Raw genomic sequence first — 23,573 nt, 5'->3', positions numbered from 1 at the left:
AGACTGATTAACCATCCGAACATTAAGTTTTTTAGGATTGAACAATTTCCCATTAATGTGAAAATGCGACATTCAAACATCGCAGCACAAACGTTCAAACGTATATACGTTAAAATGTAAAAATCAAACATACGAATAAAAAATGCCAAACATTAGATATTTATTATTCAAATGCTAATCGGTCAAGTAAACATTCGAACGTTATTCGGTACATGCGACTGTTACTTTCTATGATGAAATTTGATTGTCACAAAAACTCTTCACGTTTGAACATTATATTTCATATAAGATTTCCAACCATATAAAAAAAAAAAAATCTATTAGTAATGATTGTACAGTAAACTATTACAAAGTACTTTCTCTGACGCCTTTTTGGTGACGGTCTCAAATAAATTTTTATGATGATTTTGTCCATCATAAAAAAGTGTGACGGTTTGAGACCATCACAATAGATCAAATCTGTTGTAGTTGTAGTGACTGCCTTAATTGGTCTCCCTAGCTCAGGGAATTAAACAGCAGCAACTTACTGCACCTACCACTGATCATAATTAAAATAAGTTATTTATACTAGAACGTTCTCGCTTGCAAAACAAAAAAAAAAGTAAAAGTACATATGCTTATCGATTTATGAAGTCATAAACACAATATATCTAATTAGACAAGATATTTATATAAATATATATATATATATATATATATGTGTGTGTGTGTACCCTCGATTATCACGGGTTCTTTTGTTCTTTGAACTGCATGCAACAGTACCAGATCCACCACATTAGCATTCTCCCTTGCATCTAAAATGATCTTGTAATTAGGACGTTGTACATACGTACTTGAAGCGAATTAAAGTTTTCACATCAAAATAAAATAAGACAAGATGAGTCTCAGCTTAAACGAATGGAAAAGAAAGATACAGTTTTTAACATTATTGATCCCTGGTTAAAGTTTCGAGAATGTTCCTCATGAGATGGAGTTTTATGTACCGAGTAGTTCTGAAAAACACGCACAGCAGTCGATAAGGAGAGCTCGTTAGCTATTTAGGTTCTTTCATGACTTTGACAGAAGGGTTCTTACAAAAAAATGAAATGAAATCTATGGTTTTTGGAAGGAAAATAAATTATGTACTGTGGAATTCTGGAAAACACAAACGTGCGACAGCTCGTTAAGAGCTGATAGGTAAGGGCAAAGCTGATCTCATACTTGGGCTTTCTATTTCATGATTTCGACAGATGGGTTGCTTAACAAAAAAAAACTCATGAAATGATCTACTTATGGTTTTGCAAACGAAGAAGAAACAACACACGGAAAACAGATGAGATTATGCATCTGAAATCACCGTAAGCAGATTATAACAAATGAAAAAAGAGTGTCGAGCTTATTAATTTCAATGTTCTTACCTCGATGAAAGATGAAGAAATCCCATTAGTCTGCAACTGTACATGCACCTAAGCCCCATCTCACAGCGATAATAATAAATAGACATGGAAAACACTGATCATAGACTAGACTTGAGAGGTGCAGGTGCAAATGCAGATAAATGGAGTAACTTTGGATCCACTTTCAAGCACGCCCAGTACGTACGTACAAACCCTAAAGACAAACTTTTCCTGTGAGAGACAGGAGTGTAATAGAGAAGAGATGGAGGCATTGAGGAGAGCTGAGAAACCTGGATGGAGGGTTATAAAGTCTTTATAGAGAAAATTGTAACCAGAAGAGGACACTGCACTACTGCAGGTTGTGGCTGTCGCAGAAGTCTTCTGTCGAGTAGCACTTTGAATGAACGGTACGTAGCTTCGTAGAGACCATGTGAATCTGCGACCTCAAAGGACGAAGCACGTGGGATGAGCAAGTGAAATGCTGCCACGTAGAGGTTCTGTCACTGTTCCTCCACCTGAGATTACCATCGAAGCTCGCGTGAAACATGAATACGAATGACGAGCACATCTCGTCACGTGGGCATATTGTAACCATCAGTCCACTTGTAGCATCTGTGCGTCCCTGCGAATATTAATAGATAAGATAATGAAAGACTTACTGGTCCTATCACTTATTTATTTTTAATTTTTTTAGTTAATGGTTAAATAAGTTATTTTTATTTATTTCGGTGGCATGACAAAATAGTGTGCCTATATGTCTACAATATTTGTTGTGTTGTTTAGGACTCATTTGTATTTAAAATTTATTTTTATTTATCTGATTTTATTATTATAATTTTATTAAATTTTTATATAAAATATAATAAATAATTTAACTTTTTTAAATTTTAAAATTATTTCTTCAAGTTTCTACATAAAATATAATAAATAATTCAATTTTTATTCTATTATTTATAAGTTATTTCAATCTATCTCTAAATTCAAACTACATTAATCATACACCTACAATTTTTTTTATAGCTAATTTATAACTCATTTTAAATCAATAAATATAAGTATAACATTTTATTAAAAGGTAATTTTGATTTTATGTAAGTACCTTTCATTTTAAGTAGAATTTGTATACTAATTGTAAGTTTACCATTTTTCTTATTAAATTATTGTATTTATACTATTTTTTATTTATAGTTTTTTTACACGTGACATCTAGTTAATTATTGGTGTGAACGTGACATCTCATTATTGGTGTTAACGTGAGATTTTAATAAAATCATTAAAATTAAAAATATAAGGAATAAAGAAATTAAAAATAAAATATAATTACAAATCTATCTAAAAAGTATACTTGACGACTATTTTAAATAAGTTATTTTCTATAAACTTTTGTACTATGAAAAATTTTCCTCATCATCTTTACATGCAGTATACATCGCATATGATTTTATTTTATTTTATCAAATATATGGTGTATAGATGATAAGTAGAATAATTTATTTAATTTTAAAAATAAAAAAAATAAAAAAATCAAATGTAGTATATACCATATAATGTAGAAAATTTATTGTATTATACATCAAACTCTAATGCAGTCATCTTTTAATTATATGGTAAAAAAATCCTTCAAGCAATCCACTTACCACATCATAACCAATTGAGTTGTGACATATGTGGCTTGCCTCATGTACAAAAGTAATAGGACATTTCCTGTTATAAAATTGAGAAAATATATTTGTAATTGTAAATTGTACAATTGCTGCATAATCGCTTTAAAGAATTAAATAAAATATGAGACCTACATAAAAAAATTAATTTTTTAATAGTGAATCTCACTCTTTTTCAAAATGATTACGTGATATTTATGTACTTAAAATTATTCTATAAAATTTAATGGCCAGTATTGCTTGTTGACAAGCCAGACCTTGTATTTTTTTTGAGCAATGCTAGATACAGTCCCCATTTGGGGACTGCAATACAAGCATAGGCAATTTTATCTTTAATTTTTTTAAAAATTACAAAACTATCCCTCCTGAAATGATGATTTTTCTCATTTAATAAAAGGCTTGCACATGCAGTCCCTAAGTGGGGACTGCAAATAGAATTTCTCATTTTTTTTCCCCTTTTGATCTTTTCAGTTTTCCCCCACTGTGGTGTACCATTGTGGTGTACCATTGCACTCGTTTCAATCAAAATCTTTCATTCTGCCGCTTACGATAACTTTACTCTCTTAAGTGTCTAAAAGAGTAATGTTATATATAAGTTTTAAATAGACAAATCTCATACAAGACTTTTATAAAACAATGGATCTCACTAATAAAAAATAATTTTTTTTACACTTTCTTAAGGTGGGGTCTATTTTTTTATAAGGGCTTGTATATGACTTGTCTATTTGGGACTTATACAAATTATTTATCTTTAAATAATTTTCTTTTAAAAAAGTAGGTAAATTTAGGATTTACATAAAAAAACTTATTTTTATAATAGTAAAATCTAATATTTTTAAAAGGAGTACGCGAAATTCGAATATTCTAAGACTGTATTTAATATTACTCTTATAAATTTATTTTACTAATTTTAATTAAAAATAAATTTAAAAAGACCATGAAGAATGTCATTGCATTTGTTATGTTATCTACAAATAAATATATTTGACAATTTTTTTTAATTAGTGTGTTTAATAGATAAATAAACAATTTTATTTTATTTTTTATTGAAAACGTCATGAAATGTATTGGGAGAAAATAACGTTATTGTAAGTGGCAGCGTGGAGGATTTTGATTTGACTAAAATGAGTGGCAAGGCGTGCCACTGTGGGGAAAAGAAAATAGTAAAGAAATAGAAAAATATTTTAGGGATTGTCTTGTAATATTATTGACTATTTATCTTTGTAAATTGTAATAGGAGATATCCTGTTATTTTTGCAAATGATTTTTACATAATTATGGAAAATGATTTTTACACCATATTTTACATAATTATATTTTAAATGAGAGATAATATTTTTATAACATATTTTATAAAAATTTATATAATGTATTGTATTATATTTTGTTTATATATCATTGCTAGTAAATTATTGAAGCCACAAAATGATGGGACCACCGCAATCTAGCCATCAGGGATGTGTCCTTTGTGATAGCTACAACACCTACGTAAGCTTGCTCTTATTTTATTCTCCTTTTTTAAATGATTTATTAAATTTTTATGGTTAAATTTTAAATAATAACTAGTTTTTATAATATTAATTTTTTTTTAATTTTAAGTTTTTTAAGTGTTTTCTTCATCGAGCTTTTTTTATTTTTAAACTTTACCTTTGATTTTAGTTTATTTTGGTAAACTTTAAATTCTTTAGGCTATTATTTTATAGGAGGTTTGGATGGTGAGTTGAGACGAGATAAGTTGAAATGAAAGTTGAAAGATGAATAAAATATTATTAAAATATTAATTTATTAGTTTTATTTTTATTTTAAGATTTAAAAAATGTAGATTACGTCTGGCCCATTCAGCAAGTACATGGAACAACTAGTTGACATAGTTGACCGACTAACAAAGAGTTAGGGCTTATTTGAGAAGTGAAGTAATTTCATCTCATCTCAAAACTTTTATTTGTTTTCTTCCCTAACATCATCTAATTTCAAATAGACACAAACACTTTTTAATTTTAAATATCCAACTTTTTCATCTAATTTTAAAACTTTCTCAAACTTCCAAACAACAAAAAACAATACTACTTTTTCAAATTTAATAAAATAAAATAATATTAAAGAATTATATTCTAATAATATTTTTATTCAAAATTTTCTCTCTCATTTTCTAAAACCTAATAAAACATTTTAAATCAAATCATTTTATTATTATTCACAAGCCCACAAGGTGGGAAACACCTCCTTCAACTAAGAATAGGTTTCCAACGTTGTGTCATCAACTTCTTGCCCCTGCCAACGAATTAACAAATCCATTTTCGCTCGAGTTTCAACCTTGGTCATGTGGTGCCCAAAAACTTCTTCTATTTCTTAGATGAGGATTCCTTGGTCATCAACTGGAGGCAGGATGGGGATTGCAATGATTTTGGAGCCCAATTTCTTCTTGAGCTGTGACACATGGAAAATGAGATGGATTTTGAAGGAAACCTATAGATCAAGCCAAAAATCAACCTTCCCGACCCTCTGTACCACTTGGAAAGACCCATAAAATCAAGAGGCTAGTTTAGGGTTGCATTTGTGGGCAACCAAGGTCTGTCGATTCGATTGAAGCCGCAGGTATATCCATTCTCCCACTTCAAACTCTTGGTCTTTTCTCTTCTAGTATGTATATTTCTTGATGTGATCCTGTAACACCCCGCTTAATTAATCATTGATTAACCCTTAAGTACTTCAGATTATGTTTTAATTATGAATTAATCACTTTCATTAAAATTGATAGTGGAATTAGCATTAATGTTGGTACTTAATGTTAATGAGCTACAGACTAGAGAGGCAAGTCCATTAGTAATTTTGGTGAGGCTTTTTAGGACCCAAGTACATTCATAGGCCTAGCCCAAGAAAACCTTGAACCAAACCCTTAGGAAATTAAGGCTAGTTTTGGCCTAAGTATAGGAAGATATAAGGTCTTTGATGTAGATTGGACCCTTGGCCCTTTTCAAGCCCCTATGGCCCAAAGCCAAGTTTGGACTCATTTCACCATTCAAAGACCAAAGGCCCAATACACCATATCATTGGTTTCCTTAAGCCCAAATCACCCTGAAAGTACCCAAATTAAGTTTTGAAAATTGGCTAAGGCCATTAATCATCATACTTAAGGTTAGTGTACTTTAAACCATGCTTTGAAGCTTAATCGTTCTTAATATTTTCTTAAACTTTTTAATTCTAATTTTCTTGACTTAATACTCCCTTAAACCATGATTAGACCATGTTAATATCCTAGCTAAACCATCTCACATGTCATTAAGAAAAATGACATAATAAACTCAAACCATGCTTCAATCGGTTTTGTGCATTGCCCTTTGTCATGTTTGGACTGTTTTGCCATTGGGCCAACATTTTTATGGTTTGTCCTCAAGGGTAATATGGTCCTTAAACACCTCATGAGACCCTCCCAAACTCAGTTTGAGCCTTGGACGAAATTGGTTACATCAATCAATTTAAAGAACAAAACTGGGTGCACCTTGGTCTAGTTTGTGTAGAAACCATTTGGATTGAATTTGAACCAGCCTCCTGCCATTGTTTGCACCACCACCCCATGCTACGTCCTTCTCCACCCAATCACCAAGAAGTCCCATGACCATCATGAAGGATTTTGACTCATTTTTTCTGCCCAAAAAATCCATAACCGAACTGATTTTTTGCCACCACAAAACCACCTCCATCCACCTGTTTTCAAGGGTGGTTTGAGGGATCTTCTGCCACCCAAATGATGCCTCACGACCTGGAGTCATCTACAGGACCCTTGAAACTATTGTGGAGAGGTAATGATGGTGGTTTAGGGCATTATTTCATTATGCACAAGTGACCTAAACTCATGCTAGCAAATCTAGAAAGTTTCTAGATTTGAGCACCTCCCACTTCACCCAATCACCAAGCACCCAAGCCAACGTCCCTCATCCATTATCCACCTATAAATAATTCCCTCCCCTTCTCATTTCACCCACACCATATCTCCAAGCATTTTCTTGAGCCTTGAGAGCATTTCCCCCTTATAGAGATCAAAAGCGTGCAAACCGAGTGAGTTTTGGTGAGTTCTTGAGTGTTCTTGTGTAAGACAGTCTAGAGAGCTTGGAAGACCATGAAATTTGTAAGTTTTCTTCCTTTTGATCTTACCTAGCATGTCAAACTTTGTTTCCAAGACAATATTGATGAAGCACTGGATTCACATGATTGAGGAGGAGCCGGATCTGGAGAGGAAGTTGGACTTAATTTTGATGTTCATAGCCTAAGTTCTTTATGCTTTAGATTGCATGAAAAGAATAATATAACTTTGCATATAAGTCTACGCTACTTTAGTATTTTGAACATGATGATTATCTAATGAAATTGAGATGTTTTAGTTATTTAGGCATATTTTTCACCTTAACCTTTTATTTCAGCTGCGATTATTACATACTGCTAGTTGCATATTAGGATGTATTGAATATTAACTATTATAAACGCGGGCTTGGGTTAAGTGTAACCAGTTGCATGTCCTCGACGCCTAAATCTCTGCTAAGCCGATTGGGGTGTCACGTGATCTGTAATTGTGGACAGATACAATTGAGATATCCTGCGTGAGAATGAAGAATGTCTTCCACAACCTCCATGCAGGTGGTGCTAGGTATATAGTCAAGAAGTCTGGGAGGGGGGTAGTTCTCTCGGGTTTTGTTTACTTATTCAATTTGTCTATCTGTTTGAGGGTGGTAGGATGTTTGAACCCCCTGTAGGGTTTTGTTTACTTATTCATAGGGACACTTGAACCCCCTGTAGTGCAAATAGTTCTTTTCAAAAGTGGCTAGTAAAGGTGTTGTCTCGGTCAGATACGATGGAAATGGGTGGTCCATGTAGCTTAAAGATGCTTTTAAGAAAAAGCTTAGCCACATTCTTGGTTGTATAAGGCTATTTAAGGGGGGTAGAATAGCTGTATTTACTGAGCATATCGACCACCACCCAAAGACTATTAAACAAATGTGAGTTAGGAAGTCCTTCCCCAAAGTCCATAGTTATGTGAGTCCAAGATTGAGAAGGTATAGGAATGGGTATTAGTAAACCACTTGGGTGAGTATTAAACCACTTGGGTGAGTATTAGCTGCCCTAACCCTCGGACAATAGAAGTTCCTCTTTACTCTATGTATAGATTTTTCATATCCTGAGTGCCCTCCCTAGGGACTATTGTGTGCCAACTCCCACAACCTATTTTTGGACTCTTCATGATGGAAAATTTATCATCTATTTTTTGTAGCCCTTCTCTCATAGAAAAATTTGGACTTAATTTATCCTCTTGGTAGAGAGTGATGAGGGCTTGCATCTATGGATTAGTTGAATATGCTGCCTTTAAATCATCTATCCAATCTTTAGTTGGGAAGGTGAATAACATCAATGTGCCCTCTCCTTCCTGCCGCTTTCTTGATAGAGCATCAACAACCTTATTTTTAGCCCATTTTTTATACTCCACTAGGAAGTCATACCTCCATTAGCATAGTAATCAATTTTCACTGCATAAGAGTTCCTACCTTTTAATCTATCAAGTTTTGACAACAAAGGTTTGTCCCAAAAGATATGGTCTCCACTTGAGTACAATCGAAATAAGAGCAAAAAGTTCTTTTCCATAAGTGGACATCATCAAGAATCTTCCCTTTAGGGCTTGGCTATAAAAGGCTATAGACCTATCTTGTTGCATCAGCAATGCTCCTACAGCAGTCCCTAAAGCATCACACTCAATAGTGAATGGCATAGAAGAATTTGGCAGCGCCAATACTAGTGCAGTAAGTGACAGCTTCCTTCAGCCAATAAAAAGCAACTTGAGCCTCTTCACTCTAATGAAAACTATCTTTCTTGATCATCCTTTTCAAAGGGGATGCAATTTCCTCATAGACCTTGATAAATCAACGGTAATGCTCAGTTAAACCCAATAATCCCCTCAATGCCTTTAGGGAGTTAGGCAATGGCCATTCCTTCATAGCTTGCAACTTTTTTGGGTAATCTCAAATCCCTCTAGAAGAAATTAAGTGGCCTAGATAAGCAATTGCACTGCACCCAAAGTGACACTTGGACTGTTTGGCATACAATTATTGGTGCCTTAGCGTTTCCAGGGCTACTTGTAGGTGTTTCACATACTCCAACTCAATTTTACTGTACACCATAATATCATTAAAAAAAATAAGTATAAATTTCCATAAGTAGGGGCAGAATACGTCATTCATAAAGCCTTGGAAAGTGGATAGTGTGTTTGTTAGCCCAAAACATAACTATGAATTCATAATGCCCTTCATGGACTCTAAATGTAGTCTTGTGTACATTAGTGGACTATTTGGCAAACAATTTTTGTACATTAGTCCCATGTAACTCATCCACCATCTCCTCCACCACAGGTATAGAGTATTTTTCCTTAATTGTGACATTGTTAAGTCCCCTGTAGTCTACACATAGTCTCCATGTTCTATCAGCCTTCATAACCAACAACACTGGGGAAGAATATGGTCTTTGGCTAGGTTGTATAACCCCTGAGGTTAACAGCTCCTAGATTATTTTCTCTATCTCATGTTTCTTGAAATAGAGTATCTATAGGGTTTGATAAATATGGGTTTAGTGTCAGGAATCTAGTTAATATCATGGTCATGGGTTCAAGGGGGTAGTCCTTTTGGCTCACAAAACACATCTATAAATTGCCTTAGTAGATTCTGAACTACTATTGAAGTCTCACTATTACCTATCTCTCATTTTAAAACTTACAAAACTACTACTATTTCTTCCAGCTTCTTGAATTTGTTGATGGAACCATCTTCAAACATTTGAAACGCTGCCAACCATTGCATTTCCACTGCTTTACCATTATAACAAAACCTCATACTGAGTTTCTCGAAATCCCATAAAACAGACCCCCAATTCTCGAAGCCACTGGATGCCGAGTTCCATATCACAGCCCGCCTATACCAATACATGTACTTCAACTCTAAATCTAATTCCTTGAATTTTAACCCTAACCCCATTGCACTTCCTCTCACTAGGAATCATTTCTCCACTAGTAACCTCCCTCACTTTAACCTTCTCAGTGTAACCTAAGAGTAATTGGACCTTATCAACTGTCGTTGGGTTCAAGATATTATGAGTTGACACTATATCCACAAGGATGGTAACCCATTGAACTCTAATCTTTCCCATTACCCTCATGGTTTTTGGGTAATGCGAACCTGTTAAGGCATCTTTGGATATTTCAGGGTTTCCTTGGTTGAGATTCAAGTCTTTGCTCCTGTCCTCCTCTCCCTTCTCGGCTAGAATTTCTTCTTGATTGAGATCTCCTTCCCTTTCCATCAACACTTCTTCTAGCAAATAGAGATTAGGACTTTGACATTTATGGCCATGGTTCCATATAGTATCATAGTAATAACAAAGTCTCTTATCCCTCATTTCCATCATTTGGTGTTGATTAATTTTTTATCGCTAGGTTAGCTTTAGGCACACTCTAACTTCTCTCTCCTAGCGATAGGTTGGGGTTATTAAGTATTCTCGGGTCATGGGAGTAGGTAATACTACATCTATTGTTTTCTTGGGACATGTTCACATTTTCCTTTTGGTTTTTTGCTAGGCTATAGGGTTGAGTTAGGTGGATTGAACATCCTAATAGGTAGCTTTATTTCATCCCGTGAGGAAACAACTTAATTTATAGGTGTTAGAGAGTCCCCTCAATCTACTAGACAGGGTTTTAAACCTAGTCTTATAATCCACCAAAGTACCATTTTTCCACAATCTAGAGAGGGGCTCCACAGGGTCATCATAGGCATTCGGTCCAAACCAACAATGCATTGATAAAGGAATCCTAGTCAATAAACTTTCTAGATTCCTTTAGGTCTTGGAACCATATAAGGGCTATACCCTCCAAGTGAAATGATGTTGCTATTATGCCAAGATGGGGGAAAGTATTATGAAAAGCGAAAAACGAGTGTACCTTGTAAATCCAATCAGCAGGATCTTCACCATGGAAGACAGGAAATTCCATGCGTACTGGTCTTGCCTGAACTTCACCCATGTGTCTTTGGTTGATATATTCGTCTCTCATTTGGACATTTGAAGAGGATCCACCTTAACTGTTGTACAATGGAACATGTTTGTCTTTTGAGAGCCAACAATTCAGTTTCCAAGTTTTGATATTGAGAATTTGCAAATTTGTTTAAGGCATTTAGCCTACCTTGTAGCTTATTCAATCTAGTGCCCTTAGCCATTGTATGTATTCTGCTAATACAGACACTAGTGTTTCTCTGATACCAAGTTTGTAACACGTCCAAGTTGTATGATAAAATAACCAGAAAATGATTACTTCTAAGGGAGCACCTCTGTAGGGAAGAAGAAGATATGAAAAGAAATAGGAAATTTCTATTACATTCATGATGTCGTTACAATATTCCCCCAGTAGTACATATACTATGAGGCATCCCTAAAAGAAACAAGCAATAAAGGTTGTGGGCCAATTCTAGTAGCAAAAGCAAATAAACATAAATCAAAAGCAATGAACAGCAAGTCAAATATTGTAAGACCAAGCCCTAAGGAACAAACTCCTAGCCCACTAAAAAAACTTACTTGATCTAACGAAATAAAGATAATTTAAGGCAACATAAAAGCCCATCACGTCTAGCACATTCAACTAGCACATGAAACATTTAGTTGGCATAGTTGACCAACTAAACAAAGAGTAAGCCTACCCGTGACAACTAAGATTTTTGCTAAGCTTTTTATGCATTTTATTATATATTGTTAATTTGGGCCAAGAGAGATGGAGTAACCCAGTTTGAAATTTGGTTTGGTACTAGGCATCTAAGGCCTTGACAAGGGCCCAAGCCCATGAGTAATTCGGCATCTATAAGGGAATTAGGGTTTTGAAGCCCAATAGAATTAGGGCACAAACTCAACCCAATTCCTTAGACGCCACATGTCATCCAATGGAGCCTTCAACTAGGACTTGATGAATCTGAACTGAATTGAGGGAAGAGAGGTGGGAGAGTCTAGGTTTGGTCTTGCACGCCTACCATAGAGGATCACCCACCTTCTTGCCATGTGTCATGCACGCAAGAAGGCTTGCTTGTAAGAAGAAGTATTGTGACACTTAGGGAGGTTTCTATAAGGGAAATGATAAGGCTATGGAAAGTTGGGACTTGGGGGAAAACCTAAAGGGCATGCACAGCAACCATAGAGAAAAGTGATTTGATTTTTGCCATGTGTCATGTATGCAAAAGGGAAGGAAAGGATGTCTTGTCTTGGGAAGGGGCAAAATCTACATAGGAGATGGAGAGCCACACACCTAGGGTTTCTAGAAGAAATCTTGGTGGGAAACTCATGAGATGGACAACACATGGGAAGGGTGCATGTCACCCACATTGCCCAATCATATTTCTCCAAGACTTTGGGAAGATGAAAGAACACCTTGGGAGTTGTAGTGTTTCGGCAGCCATCTACACTCACACACACTTCACATGCCACTTGGCACAAATGCACCCTTGTAGGAGATTGAGGAAGAACCTAGCTAGATAAAAGACCATTTTGCCATGACGTTCATTGAACCTAGACACAAGATTAAGGGCATTTAGGGGATGGAGGATTTCGGTTTTGAGAGGAAGGCGCCACTTGTCCAAAAACCTCCCTTGTGTTCCCAACACAATCTAATGATGAGAAAGTGAAAGAGGCTCAGGGGTGATGCGCCACTTGGCATCCATGCAAGAAAGTTTAGCTTGTTCAAGAAGCCTCTTAAACCTATATAAGGGAGAGGAGCCGAAAACCCTAAACAAAAGTTTAGTCACTTGGTGAATTTCTCTTGAAGCTTTCGACCACAATATTCTCGCTACTTTCCATCAATTTCTCTCTATTCAAACACCATCCACACTACACACTCCTTCAAACACCATTTATGTGCAAGAAAAGCTATAGGATACTTTCTAGGAAGGGAGTTACGCAAGAAGAGAAGCAAGAACACTGTTTTTCCTTACACTACACACACGGCCAAAGGAAGCAAGTTTAGGACTTAACTATGTTCACAATGAACACATGCTCACACAAGCACCCATGACCAAGAAGAATATAGTTTTGGTTCTTGTGAAGTTTCTCACATGAGCATACCAATGCACACACTCAGCCATATTAGGGTTTTTGTTTTCTTCTAAAGGGGTTTAGATCCAACTTCATTGCTTTAAGCTCGTAAGCATGATACTTTGAGGAAAGAAGGCCAAGCCTTTAGTGTTTTTAGAAACTAGGATTTCGTTTTATGCAAGACTTGAGGAAGGGAGGTCCAAACATTGGAAATGTGTTGAGCACAACTCTCACTAATGCAAAGTTTAGGGTTTAGAAAGAATGGATTCTTATGACCTTATTACTACATTTTTCAGCTTGCTTATTTTATTGGACGTTGGAATTTTGTAAGTAAATTTCTAACTTGTATTTGGACATTTTATGTATATGTCATGTGAACTCGTTTGTTGTTTGGTTGCATGTTGGTACTTGAAATAATGATACTTTTCCCATGTGATATAATCGTTTCCTTGCATGATTATCCAATATATGATTAAAATGGTTTATTTTTGTTAGTTCATATCATGAAAATGGAATGAAAAGCCACCTTTAGGGTTTGGATTGCATGATTCTTAACATGTTCATGGATAATTGCTATATGGCCGAATCTTTTATAGGATTCAGCCCATAAAATACTTGTCTTTCTATAAGTATGTTCACTAGGATATTTTGGCTACGCATATATGTTCATTGATAAAATTTTCTTAAACGCATTAGAAGATTCTAAGTTCATGAAAAGTTGGTGTAATATATATTTCAAGATTGTTAGGTCTTGACCATGACCATGGAAGAAGTATTAGCATTATGTGATTGAAGTTCTAATGTTTTTTTTAAAACAGATTTCGAGCATGCTAGGGTTTATATGTTTTGGCCACTACATGTAAAGTTTGAATGTTTGTTTCTTGTTTGTTATTCAAATGCCTCTGAATTTTTGAAGAAAAACATGGTCACATGTTCTAATATTTTCAATCTGTAAAATTGTACATGGATATGCATGTTTGTTGGTTATATGGTCATGATTAAGCTTCGGCATTGCATATGTCCCATGGAAATTCTAAGTTTCATAGTTCATGTCACATCCATTGGGATTGTGTAAATATTTCAAAAAGAAAAGGATTCTTTTAAAAGTTTTGTCACTACCCCAAAGGTTAGGACGAACAAATATCCTAGTAGAACTCTCCTGTCCACTTAAGAGTGTTTAACATGGAGTGGTAACCCCTGGGTCGATGAAGTACAGTCTCCGAATCTCGAATGGATCCTAAAAGAAGAGGATACCAGAGCGGAGTTGAACCTAAAACTAGTGGTTGCCCTACAGTGCTGGCGAAAAGTGAACTGTCGTACTGTGAATGATTAAAAGTAAGACGTAGTGGGATGCCCCCAAATTCCACTTGGGATTGGACGGACATCCGAAACGTCGGGACATGCAATACAAGGTTACCTGCCCCCGTTCATGATATATAAGATGCAATGTTCCTTACATGCATATAGCATTATGCAATATTCGCAGTGAATAATTTTTGATAATTTTTTTTTGACCAATACTATGCACCAAACTTATAATATCCCAAATAGTTTAAACATAAACCACGCATACTTAAAACATCCACGATTACATCATGGGTCTCAGAAGATTGTAATCACAAAATAACAAAGATCTGGCTCTATAATTACATTACCAAAATACACTATTGGGCTAATTCGTTGAGTAACTCGAGTAACTCGACTAATGATGTTGGAATACTATCCAAAGACCTAACTATGGAGGCTGTAAGCTCCGTGTTACGTCTATGGCGTCTAGTCAACCTCCTCCAGTCTACCAATGTCTGCTCCCTGCTTTGATTCTGACACATCGTCTACCATTCGGGGGGAATGGTAGTTGGGACTACCAATGTGAGATTTGATTACAGATCTCAGCAAGTTAATAAGAAATTTCTACATAGGTTAATGATGCATGCATGACAGTAAAAGCATGAATGCATAATCAAAGTCATAAGTAAGCATAGCATAACTTGACTTATAACATGGCATAAATGACATAACTTGAACTAAAAATGAGACTTAGCTTGACGTGACATGGCATGTACGTGAACTTAAAACATAACATGGATTAGCAACATAGCATGAACGTGAACATACATAATTTGAACATGAACTTGAACATAACATGAACCTGAGCACAACATAACATTAACGTGAACTTGAAACATACGTGAAAGTGAATATGACATAATATGAACATGAACATGAACTTGAACTTGAACATAATATGAACACAAACATAACATAACACAAACACGAACTTGAAACATATTCTTGTCTCATAGGGTCACCATGATTGAGTAATCTTATCTCATGGGGTTACCATAATTGCGTATTCTTATCTCATGGGGTTACCATGATTGACATGAACTTGAAACTTGACATGAACGTAAACTTGAAGCTAATATAACATGAAACATGACTTGAACGTGAAATACATGAACTTAGAATCTTATTCAATAGACTTAATTAATAAAGTGACCATACAGGTGCTACACGGGTTCCCTTGAGCCTTATGTCCCTACCGATTACAGCATCACAACACAGGTGTCTATACCAGCTGTGAGTGCATTAATATGTACTCCACAATTGTTAAGGCCCCACATATTCTACGTGTCATAATTGATGTGTCTCACGTAGTGTATGCTCCAGAGTTGTTGTTACCCCATGAATTATTTGTGCCACACATGCTGTGGACACACATAACATAATGTGTGGCTCCATCGGCGTTAGTGTCTGGCGCGCTCTAGTGACCAGCTAGTTAGGCCCCATTCGCAATCTGTTGACTGTACTTCATCAACCCAGGAAATTTTACACTAATTTAGACACTCCAGTGTGAACAAAGGAGTTCCACTAGGATATTACTCCATCCTAGCACTTAGGGTCATGATTGACATGAATAACTTAACTGGCATACATGACATTTCATAACATGACGTGATACGAATGTAAGAGGATATACATGACGTACTATGTAACAGACAACATTTGATAACATAGTATACATGTAACAGACAATATCTCGTAACATGGCATAACATATAACAGACAATATTTCGTAACAATGCATAACATGTGACAGTGAATATTACGTGACATGACATACATATAACAGATAGCATACGTAATGTGACATACTTGCAACAGATACTAATATGAGACAGAATATATTATGTAACAGATAAATATTTCATGACAGAATAGTTCATGTAATAGATAAGCATGTGACGACATGGCATATATAACAACATATGAGCATAAATTGTAGTTCTCTTACCCATCGCACATACACAGTAAACTGATAATAAGTTAAGAGCTAACTTATCTCGATCGTCGTGTTCTAAGAGAATAAAGTGCAAAACACGAGGAACTGTAAGTGGGTATTCTAAAAGTTAGAAATTTAATTACTAACAATTAGAAATGTGAAAAGAGACAACTTGAAGTAAAATTACTATTTTACCCTCTACATGTGAGAAAATGATCATTTTATCCCTAACTTAAGGATTTCACATCCTAACTCCACAAATTATCAAAATTTACATTCCTCACAATGGCCGAAACATTCATAGGTCATTTCTCTTGATTTTGGTTGCAATTTCTTCCATCTTCAAAACCTATGATTAAACCAAAATTTTGTAGCAAGATCTTCCTATCCTAAGTTTAAAAATACACTAAAAATATCTATTAAGAAAAGCTAATCATCAACACCAAACTTTTTGTAAAAAGACCCAAACTTTTTAACAAAAAGTAAACCCTTAAATCACAGGTTTTGACCCTAATGAAAAATTTCCAAGAATTCCAAAAAGTCAAAACTTACTTCTAACATATTCATAACATCATCCTAAAATCAACTATGATTTAAATCATCAAACAAAAGTCACCAAGATCACAAAACAACACTTGAAGTTTTTTGGTTTTAAACTTAGTCCAAAAACAGAAACTTTTCTTTCAACTAACTTTGATCAATCTCTTGATCCATGACTTAAAGACATGTGATCTTCAAACTAGAACATTTTATGGTTTAAAAATGTGTCCTAAAGAAGATCCAACTATCAAACTTAAAATCACATGGCTAAAATTCAACAAAACATGTACCTAATACAAAAACATCAAATCTTAGGCTAAACCGAAATCCTCTTGCATAGAAAATCATATCTTTAAAACCGAAATCCTATGGAGAGAAGTGTATCTTGCACGACTTTAGACTCCTAGAGGGAGATGTTGTGGGCTTGAATGACTTTTGATTGGAGTTGGCTATATGACATAAAGTGGAAAATAGAGAGGAGCAAAGACTGCCTGTAGCAGCTGTGAGAGATGGAGGTTGATGGAGTAGATTTCTTTTTCACATCAAGGCGCTATGCGGTGCAGCCAATGGTAGTGGATAGTCTACCATGTGGGAGAGGAAACTTCTTCAAGAAACTTTGCCAAGGTAGCCAATTTCGTGGGCCTTGGTGGGCCCCAACCAAGTGGGCTTCAATTTGGAATTTAAATGGGGTTTTGGTTAGGGTTTGAGATGCAAGCCCAAAACTAATTTTTCTTGACCCAATCAAATTTCCAAGGTTTAAAAGGTTGGATAATGATATCATAACAATGATTTGATTAATTAATAGCATGTAGAAGTGATTTAATCAAGTGATTAAACACAATGCTAGAAGTTAGATTAAAAATGATTTGGAGGCCAACTTTAGGGTTTGGGGAAACTGTTTAGGATTTCGGTTTCAACCAAGCTTTTGGGATTTCAATTGGATTCCAACCATTTAGGGTTTCTCTAGGATTGAAACCTTCTTTGGTCTGGCCCAATTTGATTGATCAGATGAACAAAACTTTGCTTAGGTGGCATGATCTTACACCTTGACTTCCTTCACAAATCCATCTAATGGTTTCTCTTTGTGTCAAGTGTATAATACCATTCACTATGTGTGGCTAAGATCTTTTCAGGTGTCCAAATAAAATTTCGCTAACCTAATTTAGACGTTCCACACTGTGATATTGAAAACACTGCATTGGGTGCGCTTATCGAGGCTATTATTCATTCCAAAAAAAATACATAATAAACTTAGTACTGAAAAATTCTAAATATTTATATTAACCTATAGTGAAAACCATTTACTGAAATTCAACCCCAAAGTGCACCTAAAAATAAATTCACAATTTCAAACAGGCGTTTTATCCAGAATTATGAAAATTAGCTATTGCACCATAATATCCTAAATAATCAACTGAGTCAAAAGGCGTAGAACATAATGCATTCTGACACTTCTAATTATCTCAAATAATTAAACTCATATTTCTAGCACCATAGCGAGTGATAACACTAACTATGTTGACAGACTAAAACCTGCGTGATTGATCGATTCGTAAACACTCATGGAGTTTTCACAAGGTTCCTAAAGTCAATAGGAATTCCACCAATGAATTTCTAGCAGACTGTTACACGTAGTCACCTTGGTCAATGTGGCTAATGGTTGATGCGGTAACTAGCAAGAAACACACGGTGCATAAGGGAGTGGTGAGGTATCCATGTATAAGTTAAAAGTCAATGAAAGGCCTTGAACTCAAAGTTATGCTATAATATGTGAACAAGAACCAGAGCTCACAAGTATGTTAAATGAACAAGTATGAAAATGACGAAACTATGTTTTATGAAAGAAAAGAGTTATGAAAGCCATGATGTACACGGTATTTTCGAAAAAGTCAAATGCATAAGTAAAGTCTCATGTCCATACATTCATTTCAAGTTTGCTTAGATATACTTACGATATCTGTTACATGTTATTTATTTACTTACTAAAATTTCTCAAAATCTTACTGTTGTAATTTTCCACTACCATTCCCTTACTCGGAATGGTAGAAGTTGTGACAAGAACCCAATAGGATAGTAATGGGAAAATGCAAGGGACTAGCTCCCTAGATGCCTAAGGAGCCTCTGGATAGATGCGAGGTCTGTTAGGAGTCGTCGCTTTTAGAAAGGTTGGAAATTGCTTATCAATTCATCATTGAGGTATTGCAGCTTTTTGATGAATTAAGGAGGATTATGAATCAGGACAAGGCCAAGTAGGATCGGCCTCACTACAAGACATTTGATGTAATGGTCCCACGTTTTGGGAGTCTCTTTTGGAACAATTAAGTCTTTTGATGACTCGTATGAAATTTCTGCTTTGGGATTTATGTGCTTGGGTACCATGATATCTGTGTTATTTATTGACCTAAGTAGACTTTCTGTTGTGATATACTGCATACTACTAGTTATCATTAGGTGTATTACATCTTAATTTTCATGTACGAGGGATATGTAAACTTGTGTTATATGTCCCAACGCTTCTGTCTTCGTCAAATCCCAAGTGGGGGCTGAGGGCATCACAAAAGCGGTGGTATCAGTGCGATTACGTCTCTAGGTAAACCACAAGTTGTCCTAGGAATACATGGTACCTGATGCTAGGGTTGAAATCTAATAGTTATAGCCTTGAACTTTATAGCTATAGGTTTGAATCCTTAAGGAGGCACGTTCGGAGGATAAGTATGCGGTTGAACTCAATTGTGAACTGAAGAAGGAGTAAATCTTTGCTTTTAGGAGAAGCTGATGATGCATTGGTTTTGCGCATTTTAGGAGGAAATGACCCAATAGTATGCAGAAAACGCGATGATGTTTCTCCTAGGTAGCGAGATCGGGAGGCCAGGAATGGCAAATGATTGCGGTAGTGAGATATCAAATGGAGCAAGGGCAGAATGTGAGACAAGAGTCACCTATAGGCGAGAATTGAGGATGCCCGTTTGAGAGATTTTTGGTATATCGTTATCCAAACTTTATGGGTACGGAAGGAGTTTTAAGAGCCAATAAGTGGCTTATCGACTTAGATAGAACTTTTGATATCAATGGTTGCACAGAGAATCAGAAGGTCCAGTATGCCGGACATTTACTCCAAGGAGAGGCTGGCATATGGTCGGATGTGAAAATGAAACTTTTGGCGCAAGAATTGGGAGATATCACCACTCTCACTTGGGAGCGTTTTAAGAATGAATTCGACAGCCGTTTCTTCCTAGAAACAGCTAAATATCAGAAAGCATTAGGGTTTACGAACTTGACTCAAGGAAATATGACAGTGGAGCAATATGCAGCTCGATTTATGGAGTTAGGAAGAATTGCCCCACATTTGATTAGTATGCAAAACATGCAAGTTAGGAAATTTCAAGACGGATTACAACCAAGGATAAGGAACCAAGTTGCTTTCTTACAGATCGAGAATTTTTTAGAGTTAGTGAATGTTGCTTCCATAGCAGAGGCAGAGTAGCGAAATTTGACTTCTCAAGTTCAGAATGATCATAAGAGAGGATTGCCCTACTCCCAAGAAAGAATGTGGGGAAGAAGAAGATCCCCTATACTTCGTGTTGATGTCTTGTTTCACAGCCCAAGCAGCTCCACAACAACCAAGCTCACGGGACCTGCAGCTAAGAGAGAGAAGAGGCTCCGGTGACATCTGGGGGTACTTCGATGCCAAAGTCAATGGAGAATTCTTGGGTGATGAAGAAAGCTAAGTAAACTGGAAAATAGTAAGGGATTCAGAGAGTCTTCCTCTGAGAGGGATGGCTGTTATTTATACCTAGTTTGGATCTAACCACCAAGGGAGATCGTGGGGTGTCAAGCCCTGCTCGGGTCAGACTTGCCACCACTCTCCTGCCTTGGCAGTGTGTCAGGTCACGGCTCAAACTGTCGAGTGAGATCGTGGGGTGTCAGGTCATGCTCAGGTTAGACCTACTACTACCTGCCTAACGTGGCAGTGTGTTAGGTCGTGGTTGAGCTGTCGTACGGTACCTCTAGCAGCACGTCGTTGCATGTTGGGTTCCCTAACATGCATTGAACGCAGTGTGTCTCTGGCCTGACGTGCCCCTGATTGGATGCACCCAGTTGCCTGCGTCCAGTGGCAATCATCCTCTATGCACCCTATGGCAGGGCCCGACAGTCCACCGAGGTCCCAAGTGATCATTGCCTTATGGTGGTTTCCTTGATCAGGCTGAGCTCGGTGCCAAGGCCTTCTCGGATGGGCAGTGCAATCATGGGCTTGGTACGCAGCCTCTCGGTTTGGGCTATCGGCCCACCTTGGGTCTCCATGGCTTGGTATCTATGGGCCTAGGCCACCTTCTAGAGGTGCCCCCCTCACAATACCCCGCAACATTATATCACAGAAGTGTAGCGGAAATTCAATGTACCTATCAGTAATGGTGCTGCCCATCAGTAGAGTTCTCGAGGTCACCCACTCGGGTCCCGTCGTTCGAGTTTCTGAGGCCAACTATTCAGTTCTCATCATTCGAGTTCTCGAGGCCACTGGTCCATTTAATAAGTGCGTCTCCTCGGTTCCTGTCGCCTTGCCGTCCTCCAACGGCTGATGGGACATGTTGGCTGCTAGAATCCCTACGTCTCGGGACCCCTTTGGCCTGTGTCTCTCACATGCATCTAACACGATGGCTCCCACCCTTGCTGACTGTGCCGTTTGGGACTCGCGAGGCATTTCGCTGGTGTCATTATTGTTAGACGAAGTGTTTCTTGAGGCGTTTCCCGCGCGCTCTCGTCTATATAAAGCCTCATTCTGTCTTCCACTTCCTCCATTTCTACCTTCAAGTTTCTCCATTTTAACCCTACTCTCTGCACTCTCTCGCACCCCACCTTTGTCTTCTTCCCATCACTTCCCTTTGTTGTCATGGCCCCCAAAGCACCTTCCAATACCGTCGCTCCTTACTTTGCGGGGAAACGCTGGGTTTCGTCAGTCATCTGCGTGGACCTCAGGGCGTTTCGAGCCAAATACGACATCCCATCATCCGTCTTTCTGGAGCTAGCATGTGGTGAACCCTGACGACATGGTGTCTCGAGTGGCCTCTTCCCCCTTGATGTTCGCAAATGGTCTTTGCCTCCCATTCTATCACCCCGTTCGCGAGGTTCTCAACTACCTCGGGCTAGCCCTGGCGCAGCTCCAACCCAACATTTGGCAACTCCTGGTGTCCAGCTACGTCATCTTCTGGAGGGCCCTTAGTGGAACTATCGAGGAGTACCCCGACTTGACATCGGGAGTTCCTATCGATGTATCGTATCGGCCATCAACCAGGAAGCATATGTAGTTTCCAAGCTCAGACTCCCAGTCGGAAGATCGCTTTGCTCGAGCAGCTCCATTCAAGCATCAAGGAGTGGTCCCAAAAATACTTCTTCATGGCAAGATTAGGATGGGAATTCCTCGAGGGGGAGGTGACCCACAAGGAGTATCCTGTCCAGGTAGTCTGGGGGTTTCTTCCTTCTTGACAGAGTCTGGGCCCCACACCGAACCGAAGGGATGAGGCCCGCCTAGTAACAATGATGCCTTAGGTGAGGGCCCATCCTGAGGAGTCGCAAACCAACTTGGCCCTCTCTGATGAGAACATTCGAGACGACTTGTCTGTGCCCGATCGCTCATACGCGGTCGGTAGGAACCTCTTGGGTGAGGTTCCCTCTCCCTGAGGGCAGAAGCACACTCCTCAAGCTCCTCTGGCAACCAGGGGAAACAGCCGAAGGTGTGTCACGATCTGCCCTGGAAGAATCTGGGTAGTGAGGCTGGAGGCTCCTCCTTTCCTAGGGGTCATGCCGGGGAGTTTAGGAGCCGTGCTGAAGCGCCCTGGGGTCAGGAAACTCGTGAACAGGGGCAGTACGAATTCGTGCGCCCAGAGATTCCAATCCCTTCAACTTGGGGAAGTAAAACATCGTTTCCGAGCGGTTTGCGCTCCTCCACTAGGCCTTCCTTTTCTTCCATAGGCCCACGACCCACCCCTGCTGGTCCCTTCATCGATCCATTGTTCCCTTCCAGGGAAGGGGAAGACGAATGCGACCTTCAGGCACTTTTCTTCAATTCCTTCACGCACCCCACTCATGGGCCCAGTGCATTCGAGCCATTCGTGTCTTTCGAAGACACTCTAAGGGAGGAGACCACCTGCGAGGCTCCGCAGATGACCTCGAAGATCGGGCCCAGGGAAGAAGAGCAGAGGACCTCTGGGCCCGCTAGCCAAGAAGGAGGGCTTTCCCAGTTCTTCTTTCGAGTAGAAGAAGGAGAAGACGAAGAAGAAGAAAGGGAAGAAGGAGGATGGGAACATGTCCCTTTTGCCATGACTAGGAACCTAGAGGAGGTTACCAGGTCCGCCTCTCCCAACACAATGTCTGTTTCCCCCCTCACCCCCCTTTACTTCACTGAGCTGAGCTGAGCTGATCATGAGAGAGGTTCCTAGGATCCCCCTTTTGTCGTGGAGCTAAGTGATGACGACGACTCAGAGGCTCCATCCCCAGTCGCACCCTATGACATCCCGAATTTTCGTGAGGAATTGTATTTACATTTTGTATGGATGATGGTGTGTCTTTGGATTTTTGGTTAAAGTATGGAAGAGCCCCTTAGGCTAATTCATTTTCTTTTAT

The 23,573-nt window shown here is 37.8% G+C and overlaps 1 protein-coding gene and 1 long non-coding RNA gene across 2 annotated transcripts; one reads left to right on the top strand and one right to left on the bottom strand.

Moving 5' to 3' along the window:
• Positions 1-136: 136 nt before the first annotated feature.
• On the bottom strand, positions 137-1,679 carry LOC109009886. Its single transcript, XR_001999126.2, has 2 exons — positions 1,398-1,679; positions 137-538 (listed from the first exon to the last, which is right to left on the bottom strand). It is a non-coding gene; the product is annotated as an uncharacterized LOC109009886 (long non-coding RNA).
• An 18,277-nt stretch (positions 1,680-19,956) lies between these two features.
• On the top strand, positions 19,957-20,439 carry LOC109009878. Its single transcript, XM_018990525.2, has one exon. It carries the CDS (start codon positions 19,957-19,959, stop codon positions 20,437-20,439), a length of 483 nt encoding a protein of 160 aa, XP_018846070.2.
• The last annotated feature ends 3,134 nt before the right edge of the window (positions 20,440-23,573 follow it).

This window comes from Juglans regia, chromosome 4 (genome assembly GCF_001411555.2).
Source record: "Juglans regia cultivar Chandler chromosome 4, Walnut 2.0, whole genome shotgun sequence".
NCBI classification, from domain to species: domain Eukaryota; kingdom Viridiplantae; phylum Streptophyta; class Magnoliopsida; order Fagales; family Juglandaceae; genus Juglans; species Juglans regia.
Note: the sequence above shows the minus strand (reverse complement) of the source record. Positions and strands in the feature narration are given on the sequence as shown.